The sequence below is a fragment of the Melospiza georgiana genome, chromosome Z (assembly GCF_028018845.1).
Source record: "Melospiza georgiana isolate bMelGeo1 chromosome Z, bMelGeo1.pri, whole genome shotgun sequence".
Taxonomy (NCBI): Eukaryota; Metazoa; Chordata; class Aves; order Passeriformes; family Passerellidae; genus Melospiza; species Melospiza georgiana.
Window position 1 is genome coordinate 34,195,826 of NC_080465.1, and position 20,968 is coordinate 34,216,793.

Consider the following 20,968-nt stretch of genomic DNA (forward strand, 5'->3'; position numbering starts at 1 on the left):
AAGAGTTTAAATATTTTTAGGAGCTTAGTTATAGTACATGCAAATTCATCTTAAATTTAAAGCATTGGAAAACCTTTCAAGTACAGAATAACTGCAGAATGATCAGATGCTCTTATAAGTGATCAAATGATCAGACTGACCTAATTGACAAAGAGGTTATGTAAAATATTGCCTTTCACTTAATCCAGGGTTTTAGCAGTGTTTGGAAACTTGGAGAGCCCTTTACAAAATAAAATGTCCCACTAGTCCCCCCCATGACTAGATACATGGACAGTAAGTCAGCTGAAAAACTGCCTGAACTAGTGAGCTCAAAGGATGGTGATCAGTGCAACAAAGTCACCTGGAGACCTCTCACTAGTGGTGTACCCCAGGGGTCAATATGGGGACCAATACAGACTCATAACATTGTTAATGGCCTGGATAATGGAAGCCACTGCAAAATCCTCAAGTTTGCAGACGACACTAAATTGGGAGAAATGGTTGACAGATCAGAAGGATTTGCTGCCATCCAGAGGGACTTTTGACAGACCAGAGGACTGATAGGAACTTGATGAAATTAAAGTAAAGAGAAGAAAGGCTGCTCTGCCTGGGGAGTACTACCTTCAGCACCAGAACAGGATGGGGAACCGAGACTGACTGGGGCCCAGCTGTCTGGGGAGCAGAAAAGTACCTGGAGGTACTTTTTGGCAGAAAAGTACCTGGAGGTTCTTGGTCTTCCTTTCTTACCATGAGGCAGAAATGTGCCCTGGCAGCAAAGCAGGCTAACAGCCCTTTTGGGCTGCATCAGGAAGAGAGCTGCCAGCAAGTCAAGTGAGGCAATCATTCCCCCCTAATCCAGCATTGATGACTCTGTATCTGTAGTAATGGCTCCAGTCCAGACCTCCCTAGAACATGAGAGAGATGGAAATAGAGAAGTGAGTCCAGTGAAGGACCAAAAAGATGACTAATAAAATGACTGAAGCATAATCTTTTCTCATAAGAGAAGAGGCTGAGAGAGCTGTGATTTTTTTAGCTTGTAGAAGAGAAGGCTCAGGGAAATCTTACCAACTTGTGTAAATACCTGTAAAGAATATGGAGCCACACTGTCCTCTGTGGTGCCTAGTGACAGGACAAAAGGCAATGTTCAGCAACCTGTTGTAGCTGACTAAGGGGGCGTGCTGGAACAGATGATCTTCAGAGCCATGAAACCTCAGCTCCCTTGGTTTAACTTGGTAAAAGCATGCAAGATCTTTTACAATGGATGATACTCCCATAAATGCCTATTCAACTTGACAGTCATTGAATTCTGCTGAATTAAAAAAATAGCTGTGGGAGACAGGAGCCAAAAAACCCGTCTGTACTACTAGTGTAGTACAGACAGTACTCTAAGGAATTGCTTAGAGTATGTGGAGTAATAATATCGTCAGTCCAATAACCAAAATCTTTGCTGAGAAAGATGTACATAGTGTGCACAAAGGCACAAACACAACTTGTATTAAGAGCTATAAAACTTACTGCAGGGAAAAATAATGTATTATACAATCTCTTTTCAGACATGTGTTACTTGGTTGGTAAATAAATTAATATTAATTTTGAGACTGACCAGAAAGCCAATAATTTGTTGCACCACATTCAAAAACCATGGAGATTATTTTAACCCCACCAAATACAGTCTTTCTTCTAAGGAAACTAGTTGCTCTTGCGAAGGAGTGCTGAGATGAAACAAGTGGAACTAGCCCTCTTTAAATTCCAGGCTAAAAATGAAAAGCTTTGAAAGTAAGGATCAAGACCTAAAGCTCTGTAATTTCCAAAGCAAGGCAGAGCAGATGGTAGAAAACAGGATGGTCTGTTGAAAGCTACTGTTACGGTACTGTCTTGCCACATTCTATACAAGCATGACTTTTATTGTGTCCCCAAATGATAGGGAAAGATAAGCTTTGGTAAGCTACAACCTACATTTGTAAACTACTAACAGGGAATCTTCTACTTATTTGGAATTTATATCAAATTTCACTTTACCAAATGGAAGAAAAAGCAACTCAGGGGTATCACACTAAAGATAATGCAGTTTACTACTCTCAGCTTCTTCACAATGTAAGAAAGAGGAGATTTTGATTACAAATGGAACCTCTGACCGCCAAATAAAATATACTTCAAAGTCTCTTCTAAGTGGATGGCTTTAAGAGAAATGGTACATAACTCATATAGTCAATATTTAAATAGAGTGAATGACGTAGATGTTCTCCTTCAATGAAAACTTACAAACTAGTTCTTGTGAGAAATGATAGCTTGTTAGATCATCCTATTAACTACACTCAGTTTGCTATTGTTATGATCCCTGTGAAATGACATAAAACCATGCCTGCAGCTGTAACTAGAGGAGATACTCCTAATCTCAGTAAGATAGGGATTTCAGAAAGAAATCCTTTTCCTGTCTCTACATGCACAATACCACATAGACTCGCAATGATGGGAAAGGTACAAGTAGACTGCAAATCTTCAGCAGTTTGAGACCACGCAGCAAAAAGTAGGCACTTTCTTTCTCAAACTGTAGAGTGCCATGACAATATACCTTTAAAAGTGCTTAAATGCATCTATACACAGTAGAGAGGAAAATGGTCAGTGAAATATATTCTTTTATTCTTCATATTAATAGATCTTTGAAATTAAATTTGGAAAAACAGAATACAGTACTTGTGGTGCCTTCAAGAACAGTCACTGTCATGAAAGAGTGGAGCCAACCCACTTGGAGGAAAATGAAAACTTCCTTCTTCCCTATTCAAGACTAAATACACAAAGAAAATGAATGTTCTTCCTCTGTCAGCTGACTCTTACATGTAAGAGTTCTTCAAGATTTATTATTTGGCATTTCATGGCTCTGCATTGTTATACAAACATACATGTACAAAAAGGCTATGAGCAATGGACTGCACAATAAGAGAATATCTGAACATTTGAACCTCCCTTAGATTAAAGGTCTTCCGTTGAAAATTAAGCACTCCTATTAGGAGTGCTTTGCTTTGCTCAGCCTGGGAAAGAGAAGACTGAGAAGACCTCATTGCAGTTACAGCTTCCTCAAGAGGAAAAGAGGAGGGGCAGGCACCAATGTCTTCTCTGTAGTGACCAGTGACAGGACCCAAGAGAATTGCAGGCTTGAAGTTGTGTCAGGAGAGTTTCAGGTTGGATATCAAGGAAAGGATTTTCATCCAGAGGGTGGTTGGGTACTGGAACAGGCTCTCCTGGGAGGTAGTCACAGCACCAGCCTAAGAGACTTCAAGAAGCATTTGAACGGTGCTCTCAGGCATATGCTGTTACTCATGGGATTGTCCTGTGCATGGCTAGGATTTGGACTTGATGATAACTGTGGGTCTCTTCCAACTCAGAATATTCTACGATTCTAGAGTACTTGAAAACAAGGGTAGTTGGAAGATTTGTTCATTTTAAATGATAAAACATTTATGCATATATTCTTTTCCATCCAAAATGGAATTTCAGTAGTAGTCATGAAGCCTTAAAATCAAACCCTACATTTGACATATTAGATGAAATTACAAATTCCATAATGCATAATATTATTTTTCTAATGTATCACTGGCCCATACTGAGAAACAATCTATTATATAGATTTTGCATTCAATTTTTTTGTCAAAAACTACACAGCACATCAAAAGTTAATATCACTAGGGAGTTCTGTGATTAATATGAAAACAAATGGTATATTAAAAATTTCTTTTGTTCTTCATTCACAAGGATGAAAATGCTAGGATTTAACCTTTAAGGGTTAAAGAGTTTAATCAATGTCAATGTCTGATCTTCTGAAGGCGATAAAGAACAGTCTGTCTAGCGATACCCAACAGAACATCACTTTGTCAAGCCACAAAGCACCCAAAAGCTTGTCAAGTAAGTTACCAGAAACCTCTTTGTGGTTAGAACTCAGCTCCTTCCTGCTTGACCTATTATTTGATATTTGACCACTTGGTTGCAAGACACTTGCTCTTTCCAGCTGAAATGTCACTGGGGCATCTTGTCAGCTCCCCGACATCTCGGCCTGACATACAATTTTACTTTTGTGTGCTACAAGGCAGAAAATGCAGGGCAATGGCCTTGCTTTAAATTCTGTCAGCATCAAAGATGGGCGTCACTCTTGGGTCCTACCAACAACAACAAAAAAGGAGTCTATTTGAAGGTCAAAACAGCCATTACTTTTTAGTCTTTCAGCTTAAACTAAATATATTACCTGCAACACTGGTTTGGGAACTGTCCTTATAAAGTATATAAACATATCATCAGAAATCCTCTCTCCACAATTGTTCTTTCTTATGAAATGCAGACTTGATAAAAGGGTGAGTTTTCAGCGCCTGCAGGGACCAGATTCAGTGGTTAACTTAACTTGTTCAAATAGGCAAGTGGTATCATGTAGCTTTACAAGGAGCAACCTGACCTTCTCACATTGACCAGCAGTGACATTATTGTGCAGGAAGAGAAGCAGTCACATCATTTCTGTTTTGCACAACCTGCTTAAAGTTTGCAACTAAATGCTTGTCTTCAGTTGAGCTGACAAGAGAAAAGAGGGGGCTCAGTGAACCATGGCAGGGCTGCCATGAAATGACAGGAATCATTGGCATACATTTCAAATAGCTCTCTCAATCCTATTAAAGTATTGCAGTCCTGCTTTAAAATAGACAAGTATGAAACAACTTTGATAGATAGAGACTAAAATGGCTTATTGATTTTTTTTTAAGACTGAGGAAAATTACCCAAAATGTGTCATTCTTTAACATTTAAAAATATACTACATGAAAAATGAACAACTGCAATAAATAAAAGTTTAAAGAAATAACTGCTTCAGTATGCAAAACTGACAGGTGCAGAAATGTGAACATACAAATGCACATTTTCACAAAACCATAAAATTAATGTCAAAAATACAAACGCTGAGCTACAATTCAAAGATAGCAAAAAATTACACTTTAATTGCATCATTTTACATTAATATAATTTTTCCCTTCTAGAAGATTATTGATACTAAGAATCTGAAAATTCATTTTCCATTGTTCTTCTGAGATTGGATGTGACATCCAGGGTGAAGAAACAGATTGAAGACAGAGAACTGTCTCTGTTTTGCATAACACTGTAGGATGTGTCAAGTTCAGCTTGCAATGCCAAAAAGTCTAGGACAGAACTCTGGTCAGGCTGAATTTCTAGCTTGGAGCCATGCTGATGTTTGAACTACCTCTTGTTTCCTGGAATGATAAATAAAAAATAAAAAATAAAAAATAAAACAAAGCACAAAGAGAATTTACACTTAGTGTTAAATTCCTTTCACAAAGGTATGTATATGAAGCATTTGCAAGTGTTTTCTTCTTGTTTTAAACACTTACTTTGGTACCTGAGAGCCAATAGCCATATTTAATAGAAAGAAACAAGGCATATTTTCTCAGGTATTCTGCCCAAGTAAGTGTTAGAAAAAAATAACCTCCTGTATTTGAAGTGCTACAAATACTTATATAGAACTTTTACCCCCTCTTCATTACAATTACTAGATTTCTTTTTCATCAAATAAACAAATGTTTTCCAGTCTCCCCGTCACTGTTACTAGGAAACACATGACATGCAAATTATGGAATGTATTTGGGTTTATTAAAATATATATTATCATCAATTGAAATCAAACACTTAATACTCTTCAAATGTTAGCCTGTAAGAAAATGGCCAGAAAACACACACTGACTGTACATTGATGGGAACATGATTCATATTTCAGTAAGTCTCAACATTCAATCAAACAGATAATTCAACATTAAAGAACTTCCAGCACTAAAACACCAGGCATTGTACTTTGACAGATTATGGATAATATCAGTATATCAATACTAGCAATTCTTTTGAAAACGGTAAAAGAACGACATTCTGTATTCCCCTAAACAAAGAAAAGAAAAATCAATGACACATAGCTCTTCTGCCCTTTACCAATGCACTACATTGTGTGAAAATAACAAAAATTTAATCAGGTCTTATAATATATGAAAGCATCATATGCAAAGCATAAATATAGAATAAAAAAATTACCACACTGAATGGCCATTTCAGTATCTCTGAGGTTTAGAACACTTTCTTCTCATCATTTAAGGAAGAGTATAAATGCATATATAAACACACACACATTGAGGCAGGAACCCATATCTACAGACACACTAACTCATATATATTTGGAGAGAGGCTGAAGGGTGTGTGTATATTCATATTTCCACAAATCCAGTCTCAATTATATGTATAAAGACACATTTGTGAAAGATTCCCCTTCCCTCAGTTACCACTGCTGAAGAAAACCAATTGTTGCTTCTAACACCTACTTCAACAGGTCCCTTTGATATGAACACTTTTGATTTCCTGATTTCACCACAAGCTATATTGCAGCCACTCTAAACTCCTAGGCTCTGCTAGACCTTCATTAAGAACTCATACGGAAGCAAATTTAGATGACTGTTTCAAGTACATAGTTAAAATGAGGTAGTGCCCTGAGTTTTTCTAAATTTTAGGTCTGACGAGGATGAAATAACCAGCAGGACTAGGAAGTAAGATATGTAATACTCTAGTTTTTCAGTCCTTCTGAGCTCTACCCTACCAAATAAGAACCCCTAAAAAGCCAATGTACAAATGAGATCTCAGTGTACCAGCCAACCTGAAATGAGAACTCAGTGAAGGCTAATACACCAATTGACAGCCTCTTCTTTGTACACTATAATCAACTGACCACACACAAAATTCTCTCTAAAATAAGAATCATTCATTAAAACCATTACAGCAGTATTGAAATACACAAACAACTTGTGATGTTCTAAAAAAACTTCTATGTGTAAAAAAAAAAAAAATCAATAAGCTTCAAGCTACAAATGGGTTTTACTCTGGGTAACAAGTACTGAGGACAAATTTAAACATACTGCTTTCAACAACTCAAGTAATCAGCATACCACAATGAATGAAAAATCTCATGCTATGATTAACTCACGTATTACTCTTTTCCAAGATGTAGCGAGGGTTTTTAAAAAAAAATACGGCATAAAAAATCCAGTAAAGAGGTAAGAAATCAGATTTCCTTTGAGAGTTGCAAAAATAAAAATTATGAAACTTAATGACTGGCAGCAAGTCAATAGACTATGTTACAGTAAAAGCTTCATTGCTGGGGGAAAAAAAAAGCTCTGGTTTAGTTATCTAGAGCCTGTGCTGTACTTCTTACAAAGAACAGAATTCTAGTCATTGAACAGAAGGGAAATCAGACTTAATAGCAATGTGATTGGTGTAAAAAACAATTTTATCCTAAGAACTGTTTTGATCCAATATCTTTATATACCTTCATGATTAATAAAAAAATAGTACTCTATATGTTAGAAGAAAAAATACTCTGTTATATAGATCTGTTATAATATTCATTTTCTGAACACATACCTTTAGAGAGGAATTTTAAAGGCAGTTATAATTTCCCCAACAGACCACTTTCATCATTATTATATTTAAACACCTTTCTAAAAAGGGTTTTAAATTTACAAACTCAAATGACTATGCCAGAGCTGTAGTGATAATCCATCATATAAATATGTATTTAGGTAATTTTTCAAAGAGAAATGATTTATCTGAAATCAGGTGTCTGTTTGGCACTTTTATTTACCCTGTAGGCCATACATTACTCCATCCGAACTGTTACACTTCACCAGGTAAATAAATATCTAGGACACATATGTCTAGCAAAAACATGCTTTCAAAATATTTATGTAATATAGTAATTGGTCATGTCCTGTGAACATTTTTCAAATTTTGATCACCTAATTTTACAAAACGTGTTTTTTCGAAGACAAAATCTGAAAAGTTACTCTATATTATGGAATAATTGCTTTCTAAACTTTAGTTAACCCAAACAATTTTTTAATAGACATGGAAAAGATTTCCAAAACATTTTTTCTCTATTGTTGCTCTGTGACTAACCTACAGTCAAATTTAAGATCTAGTTTAAAGGTTGTCTCATGACATATGAGCTGTTTTACCACAGTTAAAACTCATTTATAGTGGGTTGCTTTACTATGATGATATTGTGATGGAATATTTTGATACCATCATTTATTATAGCATTGTAATATGTTTTTATTGCAATGTCAGTCTACCCAAAAGCATCATGTTGTGATCAAAGATGCCCATTTTGCTTTTGTATATCCATATTTGTGGAATAACATGCACAGTTGGACACTTGAAATTAGAAGACCATGCACGTGTTATGACAGTGGTGCAGATAATTACAAAAGGAAATAAACTGTTATAAGTATAATGTTTATCTTCAATTGCAGGAAAAAAATCTACAGTTGAAGCTGCAGAATTAGTCAGAACAGTTTCAGCCTTCAAAATCTACACAAAGGTAATTTTACTGGACAATTTTCACAGCTTTTCAATTTCCCTCAGCTACGTATGTTATTACAAAAACTTCTTCCACTTCTCAGGTTTCCTGCCACTAATTTTTGTCACTTCAAACTGCTTTCACATACTCAGTTTCAAAACACAGTAGCCCAAACTCCTCTAGTGCTTTCTTCTGACATGTAGCATGCTACCTTATTAAAAAATACATTGTTAGAAAATCAGAATAATAGTGATAGGATTTTTGTGCATTAAGGCTTCTGGGTTATGCATGCAATAACAACTGGCTTTCCAAATGAGGAAAAAAAGCCATGAAACTGCTCAGAATCAGAAGAGACCAAATAAGAGACAAAAGGGCATGAAGATTAATACTGAATACAAGTTATGAGAGTTCCCCACCTATGTGATTGTGTAGGTATGATAACAAGTTCAGTGTTATATCTCAATGTAAATGAAATAAAATTGAATTTCAAGGCCAGAAAGTGATCTGTAATTTGCCAGAATACAGGACACAGATGTGTGAGGATGCCTGTCAGTAAACAGAAAGGCAGAGGGAGGACCCACTTTACTTTCTTCAGAATTCTAGCAACTCCTAAAATCTCTGTAATGGCAGTAGCACAGTTTCTCAAGAGTAGGAAGAACTTTAAGTTAAACACAGATGCAGAGAATGGTGGAGGGAAAGTGAGAAATGGTCAATATATTTCTCCACAAGTGATTTGTGATACTCACTCCTCTCAGCCCAACTCCACAACATACAAATACAAAGTAATATCAGTAGGCAGCAAATCAAATGGCCGATAATATTCTTTTCAGCTTTTGCCACCTATGCTTCCTTACAGCTTGCATAACTTCACTGGTGCAATGTCAATTCCAGTAAGTGTTAAAAAAGAACCACTGTCTTCAATCACCATTTTGCAGCACTTATGTGAAAACCCTATTTCCACATAAAAGATGTTCATTTTTCAGATCATTCACAACCTCCTAATCAGACTGCTATTTCCAAAACTGACTTGCCTTTTGCCAGATGAGGCCAAGGGACTTCCAGTATGCTGCACCTTTTTTTTTCTATCTGTTAAAAGCAGCTCCAAGAGCCATTTCTTACTTTCGGACTTATTTGAAATAATCAAATACTACAAATGGGTATTTAAAACTAAAGTATTACTTGTGGATGGATGTCAGTGTAATGCAATGTTAGTTACAAACTTCTACAAAGCAGGAATTGTATGACCGAAACTGGAAAGTTTGCTTCCCGTGTCAGTGATCTTGCAATTCTGTATGCTGAGGCTGTAGGACAAAACTGGTGATCTGACACAGTGTAAGAAAATGGTAACATTTGGTATAAATTTTAATTGTCAGCACTCCTGCCTGGATTGTGCAGACAATTTGCTATCAGAGAATAATTCAGTGGGCTGCCATACTAAGTCAGAAAGGTAGACACACAACGTACTTTGGATGCTGCTAGCCAACAATACTAATGGCTCTTTTCATCATCAAGAATTCCCTCTTCCACTTTCAGTTTTTAAGCAAGTATGAGTCTGTAATACAGGGAAATTAAAATTTTTCTTACTTTCCTAATGCTCTTGCATTTAATTCATTCAGTGAAATCACACTCTGGAGGCTTCATTAAAAGCAATTAAGACAAAGATTTCCTTATATATTGTATTTTTTTTAAAGAAAATCCTGATTCATTCAAACATATTTAAACCTGGTATGTTTGAAGAACACACAAGATTGGATGCATTATCATACCAGCTAAACACTTTATCTTCCATGTTTGGTTGGCTTACTTGGTTCTGCATTGTTAATTTTGATGTTTTCTAAAAGTTTTGGCTAAATTCCACACACAGCCAATACTGTAAGCCTTTGTTCCAGATGCTTCACTGGAAACAGGGAAGTTTCCCAATTTTAGGTCAAATTCTCTGCACGATGCTATTAATACCAAGGTATTAGACAAACAAAGCCATGCTCTTTTTTTCATGGCGAAATTATTGGTCTGTTTTAATTTCAATCCAAGTTTCCAAATTCTTGAGTACTTAGTACTTTTAGAGCTTTTACTACTTTAGAACTTAAGTTCTTAGTACGTTTTGCCCATGACACCTACCACTGTCTTTCCACTTTCTCATGAGTGGAAGCAACTTCTGCTTATTTATTTATTTGTTTTGAATCTGGGTGGCCAACCCAAATGACTACTGCTTTACTTTCTACTGCATGCTGCAAACAACACTGAAAGGTACTCTATGTTTCATAGCAGTGTGTAAGATCATCCCTGCTTTTAAATGATGCCTCTCTTGCTTCCAAGGAAGGCTTTTCTACTACGCGACTTTTCCCCCAGCTTCTCATTGCCTTATATCGGTATGTCATTCATGGCTCCCTTTCAGCACTCCACTTCTTTCTAGCAAGAAGGGGAGGAGGGGACTACAATCAGAAACTAAAAGACTCACAATGCCATGGTAAGGCACCAGCAGCTCACAAAGTAGTCCACCCCCTACTTAGCCTTTTCTTTTGGGAAAACAGTCCCTATTGCACTAGTTGAAGTGCCAAACTTCATATTCTCACAAGATATGTATTCAGCCATCATCCCAGTTCCTATCCAGTGAGACTGTCTGACGTAAGCCTTCAAAGTTTCATCTGTGTTGGATGTATACTGCTGCTCTAGCAGAAAAAGGAAAGAAGTATATTTACATTCATTTTGCCAAACATTAGCATCTTCTGTCCAATCATTTGAATGCAGAAGTGTTAGGAGAAAACAGCTTAGAGAACAAGGGTTGACACATACAGTGTGAAATCTTAAGGTGCTTGAATGCAATGAGGGAGAAAGTGAGACAGAACCACGTTTCATCTCCCTAACAGTGCTACAGTCCACATGAACTTTGTGACAGGTCTCTGTCTCTCAGCCACACTTCACTAGCTTCTGCTGACATTCAGCTGTCAGACAGCAACCCTTTACCATGCCCCTAACATGCTCTACAGCTTCACCCAATTAACTCGCTTTCACTTGACATTGCAGCAAAAAGCTTCATAATAGGTGGTCAAGGTGCACGGTGTCTGCTTGCCCTCTAACTGCTCACGCACAGCAAAATGCTACCTTCCTTTTTGTCTGTTTGCGACGAACCGGCTCAACTACAATTTAGGCATTCTGCTACTAAATGGAACAAGGATAGTGGACCTTTGCCAGCAGTGCATTTATTAATCTCTCACCAAAAACCACCCTAGAGCTGATAATCACAGCAATTTTGGCAAAAAAGGAAATTACACTGATCCAGTAAAATACTTCAATCACTTTATACTTAGCAAAAATATACTGTAACAGCAATTTTGTTTCAAGGGGAAAGAGGGAAAAAAGTAATTTATTTACAATAGTAGCACTTAACAACATAGAGGAGGAAGGCTGCAAACAATGAAAGAGTCTTTATGACTCAGCTTTCTTGCATTAAAAAATCTTTAGGTATGCAGAAGATTAATTTTTCCTATGCATTTCTGCCAAATACACAATATTTTTAGGAGTATTTTTAGAAATATGGATCTGTATAACTAATAAAACAAATTATCTATTAAGAATATGGAAATTAACATTTTAGGATTCATTTGATAGCTTGTAGAAAAATAACACCAAACACACAACTCACCGTTACTTTGCTGACAGATGCTTTGAGAATACTTTGATTTGCTCACTAGTTCTCTCAAGTATATTTCTATATAAATACATGGCGTAGGTCAGAAAAGTCCCTTAAAAAGTCAATATGTATGTAATAAGTATTGATGACACTCAAGTGCTCTGTGCTGAAGAGGGTAAGTGGATTGAGCACTGGTGTCTGGACAGTGAAATTATGAAAACCACTATAGCAAATAGCTTCTACTGCCCTTATGGGTTTCAACTACCAAAATTCCAGCAAGACAGGGCTCAAAAGCTATCAACATAGCCCTTTAAGATTCCGGTTTGCTAAACTACAGCAAGCTCATGTAGGTTATGTATTCTATTTTCTTTCCTATCTACAGGGAAAGTACCCTTGCAGTTCTCTTTAAAAATCTTTGAAAGGGCATTTTTTCCACTCAAGAATTTTTATTTTCACAAAGAGAAGCAGACATGAAGACTGTAGAAAGTAGAAGTTCAAGATATGTCCTAAGCATGATGCAAGGAAAAAAAGAAAGGAAATATATTGATTAAGATGTAAAGCAGACTCCTCTCATGACAGGAATTTATGGGAAGAACATAACCAACCTGTCTTTATGAAAGGTGGTGAAAAGCAGCAAATCATAAAGAATTAGAACTCACAAACCTCTGGAAGAGGCTGCTAGTGCAGAAGTGGATAGCTTTGTAGCAATGAAGAAAATACAGTGAACACCTCAACCAGATTCCATGTAGGAAACTGGCATTACTCAGAATTAAAATGAAGTGTCAGGGACATGCATGCCCTCATAGTGAATAATATAACTGTAAATCTTGTAAATGAACAAATATTATTTTGGTTCACTAGGTATTGAAGATTTTAATCTGGTGGTTGTAATCCTGAAATGACAAGAGAAATGCCGATGTCAAGATTTGCCAGCCTTTACTATCTGCTATTGAGGAGTAGATCAAAGTTCACTCTTTGGAGACAATGGAACTAGGACCATAAAAGGAATACAGAAATGGTTTATGCAACCTATCTGCACCTATTTGAGAAGCAGAATGATTGGAATCTCATATATAAAATACAAACACATTTTGAGTCAGAACACCTGCACAGTTGCAGTACATGCGAATCTGAATCTCAGTTAATCTAAATAACTGTATTAAACTGAGTAGTCTCTTTAAAAAGATTCTCTAGTGATGGAGCAAAGAATGACTGACTTATACCATGTTTTAAAGTGAACTAGTGTTACTGGCAATTTCATTTGCTAAAAATGGTGGTTTATTATTAAAATCATCAAGGTTTATTATTAAAATCATTAGAAGAACAAAGGATTCCATCTTTTTAGCGCTGGCCAATACATGTAGATTTTCTGGATAGCCCACTAGCCAAAATTGTGATAAGAGTTCCATCCCACTCCACCATAAATTAGATCACAGACAGATTGACCACAAAGAGGTACATTTGGCTCCCTGTAGGTTTAGTATGGTTTTCTAAGTTTTGTTTGCTTATTCAAGGCAAATACTTTAATGTTCATTAATCCCCAGTAAAATTTAGCTGAGGTAACTTCAGGAGGGAATTATTCCTTCTTCCACAGATTACATGCAATATCTGAAGCAGTGTATCTTCAAAAGAGTCCTAAAGGGCAGTTTGATAACAGTAATGATTAGGGAAAACAGTAGGCTTTCCAACAATATTGCTTATGAAGTATCAGTTGATATCTGAATAGCCGAGAAAAATATTTTAGGCTCTGTTTCAGTTGATGGTTAATATGGTCTTCTGTAAATTCAAGATCCAAATTACAGTAACTGGGCAAGAAATCAAACTTATCAGTTATAAACAACTTGAGTGTGGGTGAGCTAGGTTTACTGTCTTCGTTGGTTTTGACCAAATCTATATATACAATTATATATCAGACTGAAATTAAATTTAAAAAATTAATAATTACTTCAACAGTACTTTTTCTACTTACTAGCCTCCTGAGCAAAGCCTCCAAGAATTGTTCTTAGCTCAGGTACTAGATTGTCTCTTTCTGTGAGACTCAATATGCAGTTCAAGTGAGCCCACTAGGCAAACAGAACTAATATTTCCTGCATACCAATCATATTTTAGATGAATAAACATTAAAAAAATGCTAATGGAATTTCATCCTTTCATATATATTTAAGCCAAATGTGTGCTCTGATAGCAAAGTTAAAAGCAACAAAAAACCCCAAAAAACAGACACTACCACCACATGCTACAAACAATGAAATAAAAACAGCCTAAAACCCAGAAACTACCAACACATACAACACTCCAAACTTTCATCAGTCATGAAGAACATAGAGGAAGATTTGGGAAAATGTTTTTCAGCCTTTTGGTTTGTAAAACCAGAAAGGTGTAATACAAGTTTAAAAAATTAGGCTTTCTAAAACAACCCAACAAAACCCCCAGAACAGGGATGTTTCAGTAATTTGGTGTGCCTTGTACATTCCAGAATTATACCTACAATTTCTTTACTCAGAGGTCCCATTAAGATTACAGTCTTCTAAAACATCTCATATTTAAAGCACAGAAAACTTCAGTAAGTTATTAAATTAAACTCAAAATACTTAAAGCAACAGGATGTTTTGTCATATGCAAATTAAAACTAAACTGTATGACTTGATGTGTCAGGAAACTTCGCAAAGCCCTGGTTAAGTTACAATGTTTAATGTTCAGACTCCCAAAAGAATGCAACAGATTTAATAGATCTTGTGAAAGGAAATCTGATGTCACACAGGCTTTGAAAGACTAACAGGAGCATATAGCATATACCTGAACATAACCATATAAGCACCATACAAGATGATCCTTCTGCCATCAAAGGAGACCCTCAGTGCTAACAAAAGCTGAAAAATTAGTGAATTATTTCATTATTGTGGTTCTGGCCTTCAGAAACTGTATGTGTCAAATCATCTTCATCACCTAGATAGAATAAAAGTCTTACAAGGTACTGCTGAACATACAAATTTAAGAGAGGCAAGTATTGCAATGTTAGCTTTGTGGCAACATTAACTGAGTCAACTATGAGTTTATGGGCAAACTTCAGTTGAGACCCCCATCCAAAGGTGTGGTTTTAAGATTTCTATAGCCTTCTCTGAAAACTGGAGTTCTTTTAGGATTTCAAGGAGTTACACCATCTGAAAAGGATGAAATGGAATCATTGCACCATCATAATGTCACTGCTTTCCTAGTATCATCACATCTATCAGGGAAACTCTGCTGGTGATTAACCACACTATTTGTGACCATATTTTTAGCAAATTTTATTATTCACTGTTCGTTTTAAAGGTACCCTGCCTTCCACCACAAGGAAGAAAAAAAAAAGGGGGGGGGGGGGTGAATTGATTGCTTGAGCAAAAGAGGCTCCTGTCTTTCCAAACGGTTGCATTTCTCAAAGTCAAAAAACTCCTCAAATTCTTGTAAAAGAGGGAAGTGAAATTACACTTTAAGAAGCACATTTCTTTCTAAACCAATTTCTTCAACTCAACTGTTATATAAACTGAAGAAAACAAATGTTATTTGAATAATCAAGATCACTATCATAATAAATCATAATAACAACTTTTTAGCTGACAGTAAAGCTCTTTACCGTGTGGAGTGCCCATTTCACATTTTAAAAAGTTGTTCAATGATTAGTTTATTCAACAGGTCGAACTGCTTCCCAGACTTCAGTCTCTGGAGAAAACAGGTCCTCACTATGATCAACTATAAAAACTGTGCCTTCTCTACATGATGCAGGTTTCACAGAATTCAACTAAAAATTTTTACACATAACTCAGAAACAACAGCAACTAAATAAATAAATAAATAAATAAACCAGATGGGTAAATATTAAACAGTGTATCTTAAATATGTAAGACTCAGCAAAAAGAAAGATGAAGATGTAACTTGCTGTCTGTATTCCCTTAAATCACGCCAACATTACAGGAATAAAATTATGTGCTAAGAACAATATTATGCTTTGTGCACTAATTGAATTTCCTGTCTATCTCCACAAGTTGTATTCTCTAATATATTTCAAAGGTTTGGTTTTTCTTCATTTGTCACATTAACTTTTATGCTTAAAATACAAAATGCAAGCAAATGGAAGTAGGCAAACATATTTATTTTTTGAAGAAATATGTTACTCTTCTGCAATCATGTCACAGAATGGAATGCAAAAGTTTTTTCACAGTTGAAAAGGATGGAAACATGCACAATTATAGGAGAAGGCAGGGGAAAAGAGCATTAACAATTCAACAGGAAAACAATTTCATAAATTCTAGAAAGGCGCAAAATAAAGTTGACTGCTGTGGTATGCATCTACCCTTCTTTACTCCACTCACTATCAATCGCCCTTTGGCCTAAAGAGGATCCACCCTCCCCTGTGTGGACTAGTGAGGTTAGTTCTGACAGTAAAATCTGCTGGGGGACAATAGAGACAATACTTGCGCTCCTTGTGCTCCCATGATCTTACCCCCAGTACAGACTGCACCAGAAGCAGAAACTAAGAGGAGACAGAGCATCAGAGACAGTTATGTCCCGTCGAGGGAAGGCTGACTGCGAGGTACCTCTCTGCCACCCAGAGGGAAACACAAACCTCTTAACACGAGCTTTACCTTTACAAAACACAAAAGAGTGTGTGTGCGTGTACACATACATGTTTTTTAATTTAATTATTATTTTTCTTAATGGCTGAATGTAATATTAGCCACACTATGTTACAAGCGCATGCTGCACATACACGCATTACTAGCTGAGAAAGAGACAGGCTCCTGGCAACACTGCCCTAGGTCATACTCTAATCTTTTTTTCCCCCTGTGATCTAGGCAGTGAGCTAGTAGTACAAAGTAAACAAGAACAGCAAAAAGACAACAAAAACTGTCTTTCTATTTTCTATCATCCTGATCAAGTGAACTGCAATCCACAGGGTGCATCTACACATCTTGCACTCTTTATCAAAGTTAATATCTGAAGATCAGCACTGAATTTTCTCCTTATAAACAGTGTTTTAAATACTTAGCTTGAAACATAAAACCAAACAGGTGTGAAAACAAGAAAATAATTATTCACAACAGTATAACTTGTAGGATTTAAATTTAAAATGTCAAGAAAATATCAGAAAGATGACAGACTGGATTGCATGGATTCACTCACCATTTAAGCATCTATGCTAGACTCATTCAGGCACAGCTATGCTTTAATCCCCTCCAAAAATTTCTCAGCAAATTCAGAGTCTCAGAACAAACAGACATTCCCTTTATGTTTAACCCACAGTTTAGCAGGGAATAATAGAAGCTTCCCGGCTCTCTTTCTTGAAATAACTTCTTCAAAAGGGAGGAGGAAGCACCTTCTGGCCTGAGTAAAAGTCCTTGAGTCTGGAAAGAAGTGAATTTGTCTGCCTTTGTAGAGAATATTCCTTTTCTTCTCTAAATGGTGTCCTTAGCTCTGTTCTTTTGTAAAAACTTTTTCCCAGGGTTAAATGTCCTGGTCTATAATACCCAGTTCTCAGAATAACACCCTAGCACTCCCAATACTTTCATTTCTACTACAGCATTAACAATATATGTAATAATATATGAATGTTTCTTTTAATTTGATGTCCTGAAAATGCTCCTTTGATAGGTGTGGGAAGAAGGCAAAAGAAACAGCAGTGTGTAGCCAACAGGAAGAAAACGTATGTGGCTGATGAATTAAACTCATTGTGTATTACCAATGAAACACATTTCAAAAGACTAGTGCAAAGGTGTCTAATAAGGAAAAAGCCATCACACGGTTGTCTCCTGACTTACAGCTGCCCTCCACAGCAACTTGGGCATTTCTGAAACATTCTTTTTCAGGAAACCCCACCTAGTATTTGCAAAGAAAATAGAAGACTAGTTCATTCCAGTATTTCTCCTTTGAAAACTGAATGAAATAAAGTGTAGGCATACACTGCCTTGCTCTCCACTAATCTGCTGCAGGCAAGAATGCATGCACGATGATTTTTTACAGGACAAACTTGAACCTGCACTTTAGACTTGCTTCCTTATCCAAATCATTATTTTCTCGAAATTAATTTCCAATTAGTTGCTCCTGAAGGTACTATTGCTGCACTGGCCCATATTTAGGGTAAGAGATGAATACTACTTTAGCTTCCAAGTGTCTTGTTTTCAGTCATGGGAACTGAGGATTTTTGTTTGTGAGCTGGTAGTTCCAGTACCTCACTAGGAACACATTTCTAATGCCATAGAAATGCAAACCATGAAGGAAAAAAAAAGGAAAGGAGATTACCTTCCTGAAAACATGACCCTCCTTTTTTGAGACTTAGCCAATGACTTGAAAGATTTGTTTTGTGCTTAACAGCGGAACAAACCTGTGGTCATTTAGGAACTTCATGGTTTCCATTAAACCACACAGCATGGACATTTGGAATTTCATAGCAACAGTGAAGTGAGAATGTAGATTTTACTTTTCCAAAGTACCGACCTCTGCTGAGAGTTAACACCCACACACATTCTCTCACATTCCTTAGCCAATTCATGTCATTAAGGAGAGCTGAAGAGCAGACCAAACAAAGGAAAAAAACCAAACTAAAACAAACCAAACCAAAACAAAAAAATCCCACAAAAACCAAACCAACCCTACTTAAGCCTCTTTCTTAAGCACTTGAAAGTAAAATGCTAAAAGTGGAAATGTAATGTTTAAATGCAGCACTCTTTCTGTCCATCTACAGTGTTTACAGTACTAACCCTCAACTGAAAAACTGATTATTGGAAACCACCTAATTACCCAAACATTTACCTCTCTGCAGGTGTAAATACATGGGCCTAATAAGCCTTCCCACTGTGAAAGCAGTTATTTAAATTATATTAAAATATTAAAAACTATTTAATGAGCTTTTTTCCCCTAAAGTAAATTGAGTGTGTGCCTTAACCTGCTTCAGGCAAAGGAAGTTTCAAACATATTGGTTTTGAAACTAGCCATTATTTCCCATGTTGCAAAAATGGCAATTTTATTTCCCAACAGCAAATGAAACTGTCAGGAAAATTTAGATGCAATAAAATTGGGCGGTTAAACCAACATGCTGGATTTGGAATAAAACTGAATTAAAGGAATTAAAATTAAGCATTATGTCAGTCAAACTTTAGAAAAAACTATTTGAAATGGGGGAGGGGGATGTATTGGGGTAGGGTTTTTTTGCAAAAGTTAGGTTTTGGACTTGGTGAGGTCCACCCATAACTACCTATTTTATGTCCATCAACTGTGTCACATTTGAAATTTGTGCAATGAAAAATATTTTGCATAAAATGTGTTGCTTCTGGCAACATTTCTGCCTAAATAAAAAGTTGTCAGGCAGTGTGTGACTTTAGTGGTACAGAGTTTTAAAATGGTGGCTTCAGTCCAAGGCTAGCTAATAACGGCTGACATGCACTGGAATCTTGAGGCCTAAATCAACATTGTTTTCACAGCTGTAATTAAGCCACCTAATCAGAAGCACATTTTGACGGGACAGTTTCTGGAAGCCAGACATTACAATTTCTTATGCCTGGAGCGCAGTGGCTCATGAGAGGTCCTCATTTAATTTCAGGTTTTTAAAAAAAAAGGCTGTAAAATGAAAAGAGTATAAAAAAAAGCAGTATATGGCTGTTGAAATGAAGCAGGCCTATGTGTTCATGCCTTGACCAACCCTGCATCCCACCCTGCTTCGGCTCTCTGCCGAGTCCCCAGCTCTCAAGTGGCAGCTACACACAGTGAGATTAAGGGCTTCTGCCAAAGTCAACAGATGAGCTGGTCTGAACTGGCTCTCTGTGTGTTCTGATTGTAAATTGTGCTGGTGATGATTAGAGAACTCTAACACAGGATGTCAACTCTTAAAACTGTCCAGAGAAAATATTTTACTTTTTTTTTAAGTTCAGGAAATTTTTTTAAACTTCTTTTGTGGCTTGGTACATAGTATTGTGTCTATAACTTTCAGATGATTAAAACATGAATTCACACAAATCAAGCAACTATATTATTAAAAAAATACACTGTTACTTGCTCTTATTGGACATACTTCCCTCATTTAGGAATGTTTACATAGCAGTGGTGCTGCAGAATGCAACACTTTGACTAGTATAATACTTGTGCTTCTTCCACCTGCCAAGTGGAAGACAGCTGCAAAATTCAGACTATCAGCTACTTTTCTTGTATGATTATCAGTTTGAGACCTTGTCATACATGCTTCAACAGCTACACTGCCTTGTTTTTTTTCTGGAGCACAGCTACATTGGTAACTGTAACATAAACTTTCAACCCCAGAGGCCACTGTAAAACTATCAGTATGAAGGCACCAGTCACTGGGGTCTGATTACATTTGGTTATGCACTTTAATTACATATGGATTCTATTAACTGAACCTTTTGCCTTATAGGCAACATTTTAATCAAATTACTATAATTTTCAAATATAACAGTCTGACAAGTTTAAAGTTCACGTACCTAGAATATTGAGTATCAGAAATTTTTTGCATAGAAAAGGAAGCATTCTTTACAAAATAGCAAACATGTTGTTTGCTATTTATTTAGGGTAATGTTGCTTTTCACAACATTACCCTAAACTGCAGAATGTGAGTTATAATACAGGTTGTTGTTGTTGTTATTAGTAGTAATTACTAGTAGTGATCTTGTAATTAAGAGATGAATATTGTGTGTATGTTAAGAGAAGATTTAATGATGTATAGTTATGTTATTGTGGTTTGTTGTTTAGATGTCCTCTGTTCTTGCTGTAGTGCCCGTTCACCCCCTCTGTACTGCTGCCACTGGACAGCCTGGGTTGTGCAGAACATGTGGAGAGCAGGCTTCTACTTGAGCCCCTTGCATGGGGAAGCTGAGAATGGGGAAAGGGGGGCAAGACATCACAACACCTGACTTCCAATCAACTACAGGAAAGTCTCCACCAATGAATGGCAAAGAAGAGCTGACTGGCAGACTTTAGGAGGAGTCAGCACT

The 20,968-nt window shown here is 36.5% G+C and overlaps 1 protein-coding gene across 1 annotated transcript in view; it reads right to left on the minus strand.

The window, feature by feature from the left end:
* Positions 1-5,079: 5,079 nt before the first annotated feature.
* CCDC171 (coiled-coil domain containing 171) overlaps positions 5,080-20,968 on the minus strand; it is a 153,982-nt gene continuing 138,093 nt past the window's right edge. Inside the window, exon 25 of the mRNA XM_058044445.1 lies at positions 5,080-5,222. Within this exon, the coding sequence (XP_057900428.1) occupies positions 5,181-5,222 (42 nt within the window). The 3' untranslated portion in view covers positions 5,080-5,180. The remainder of the gene's footprint in view (positions 5,223-20,968) is intronic.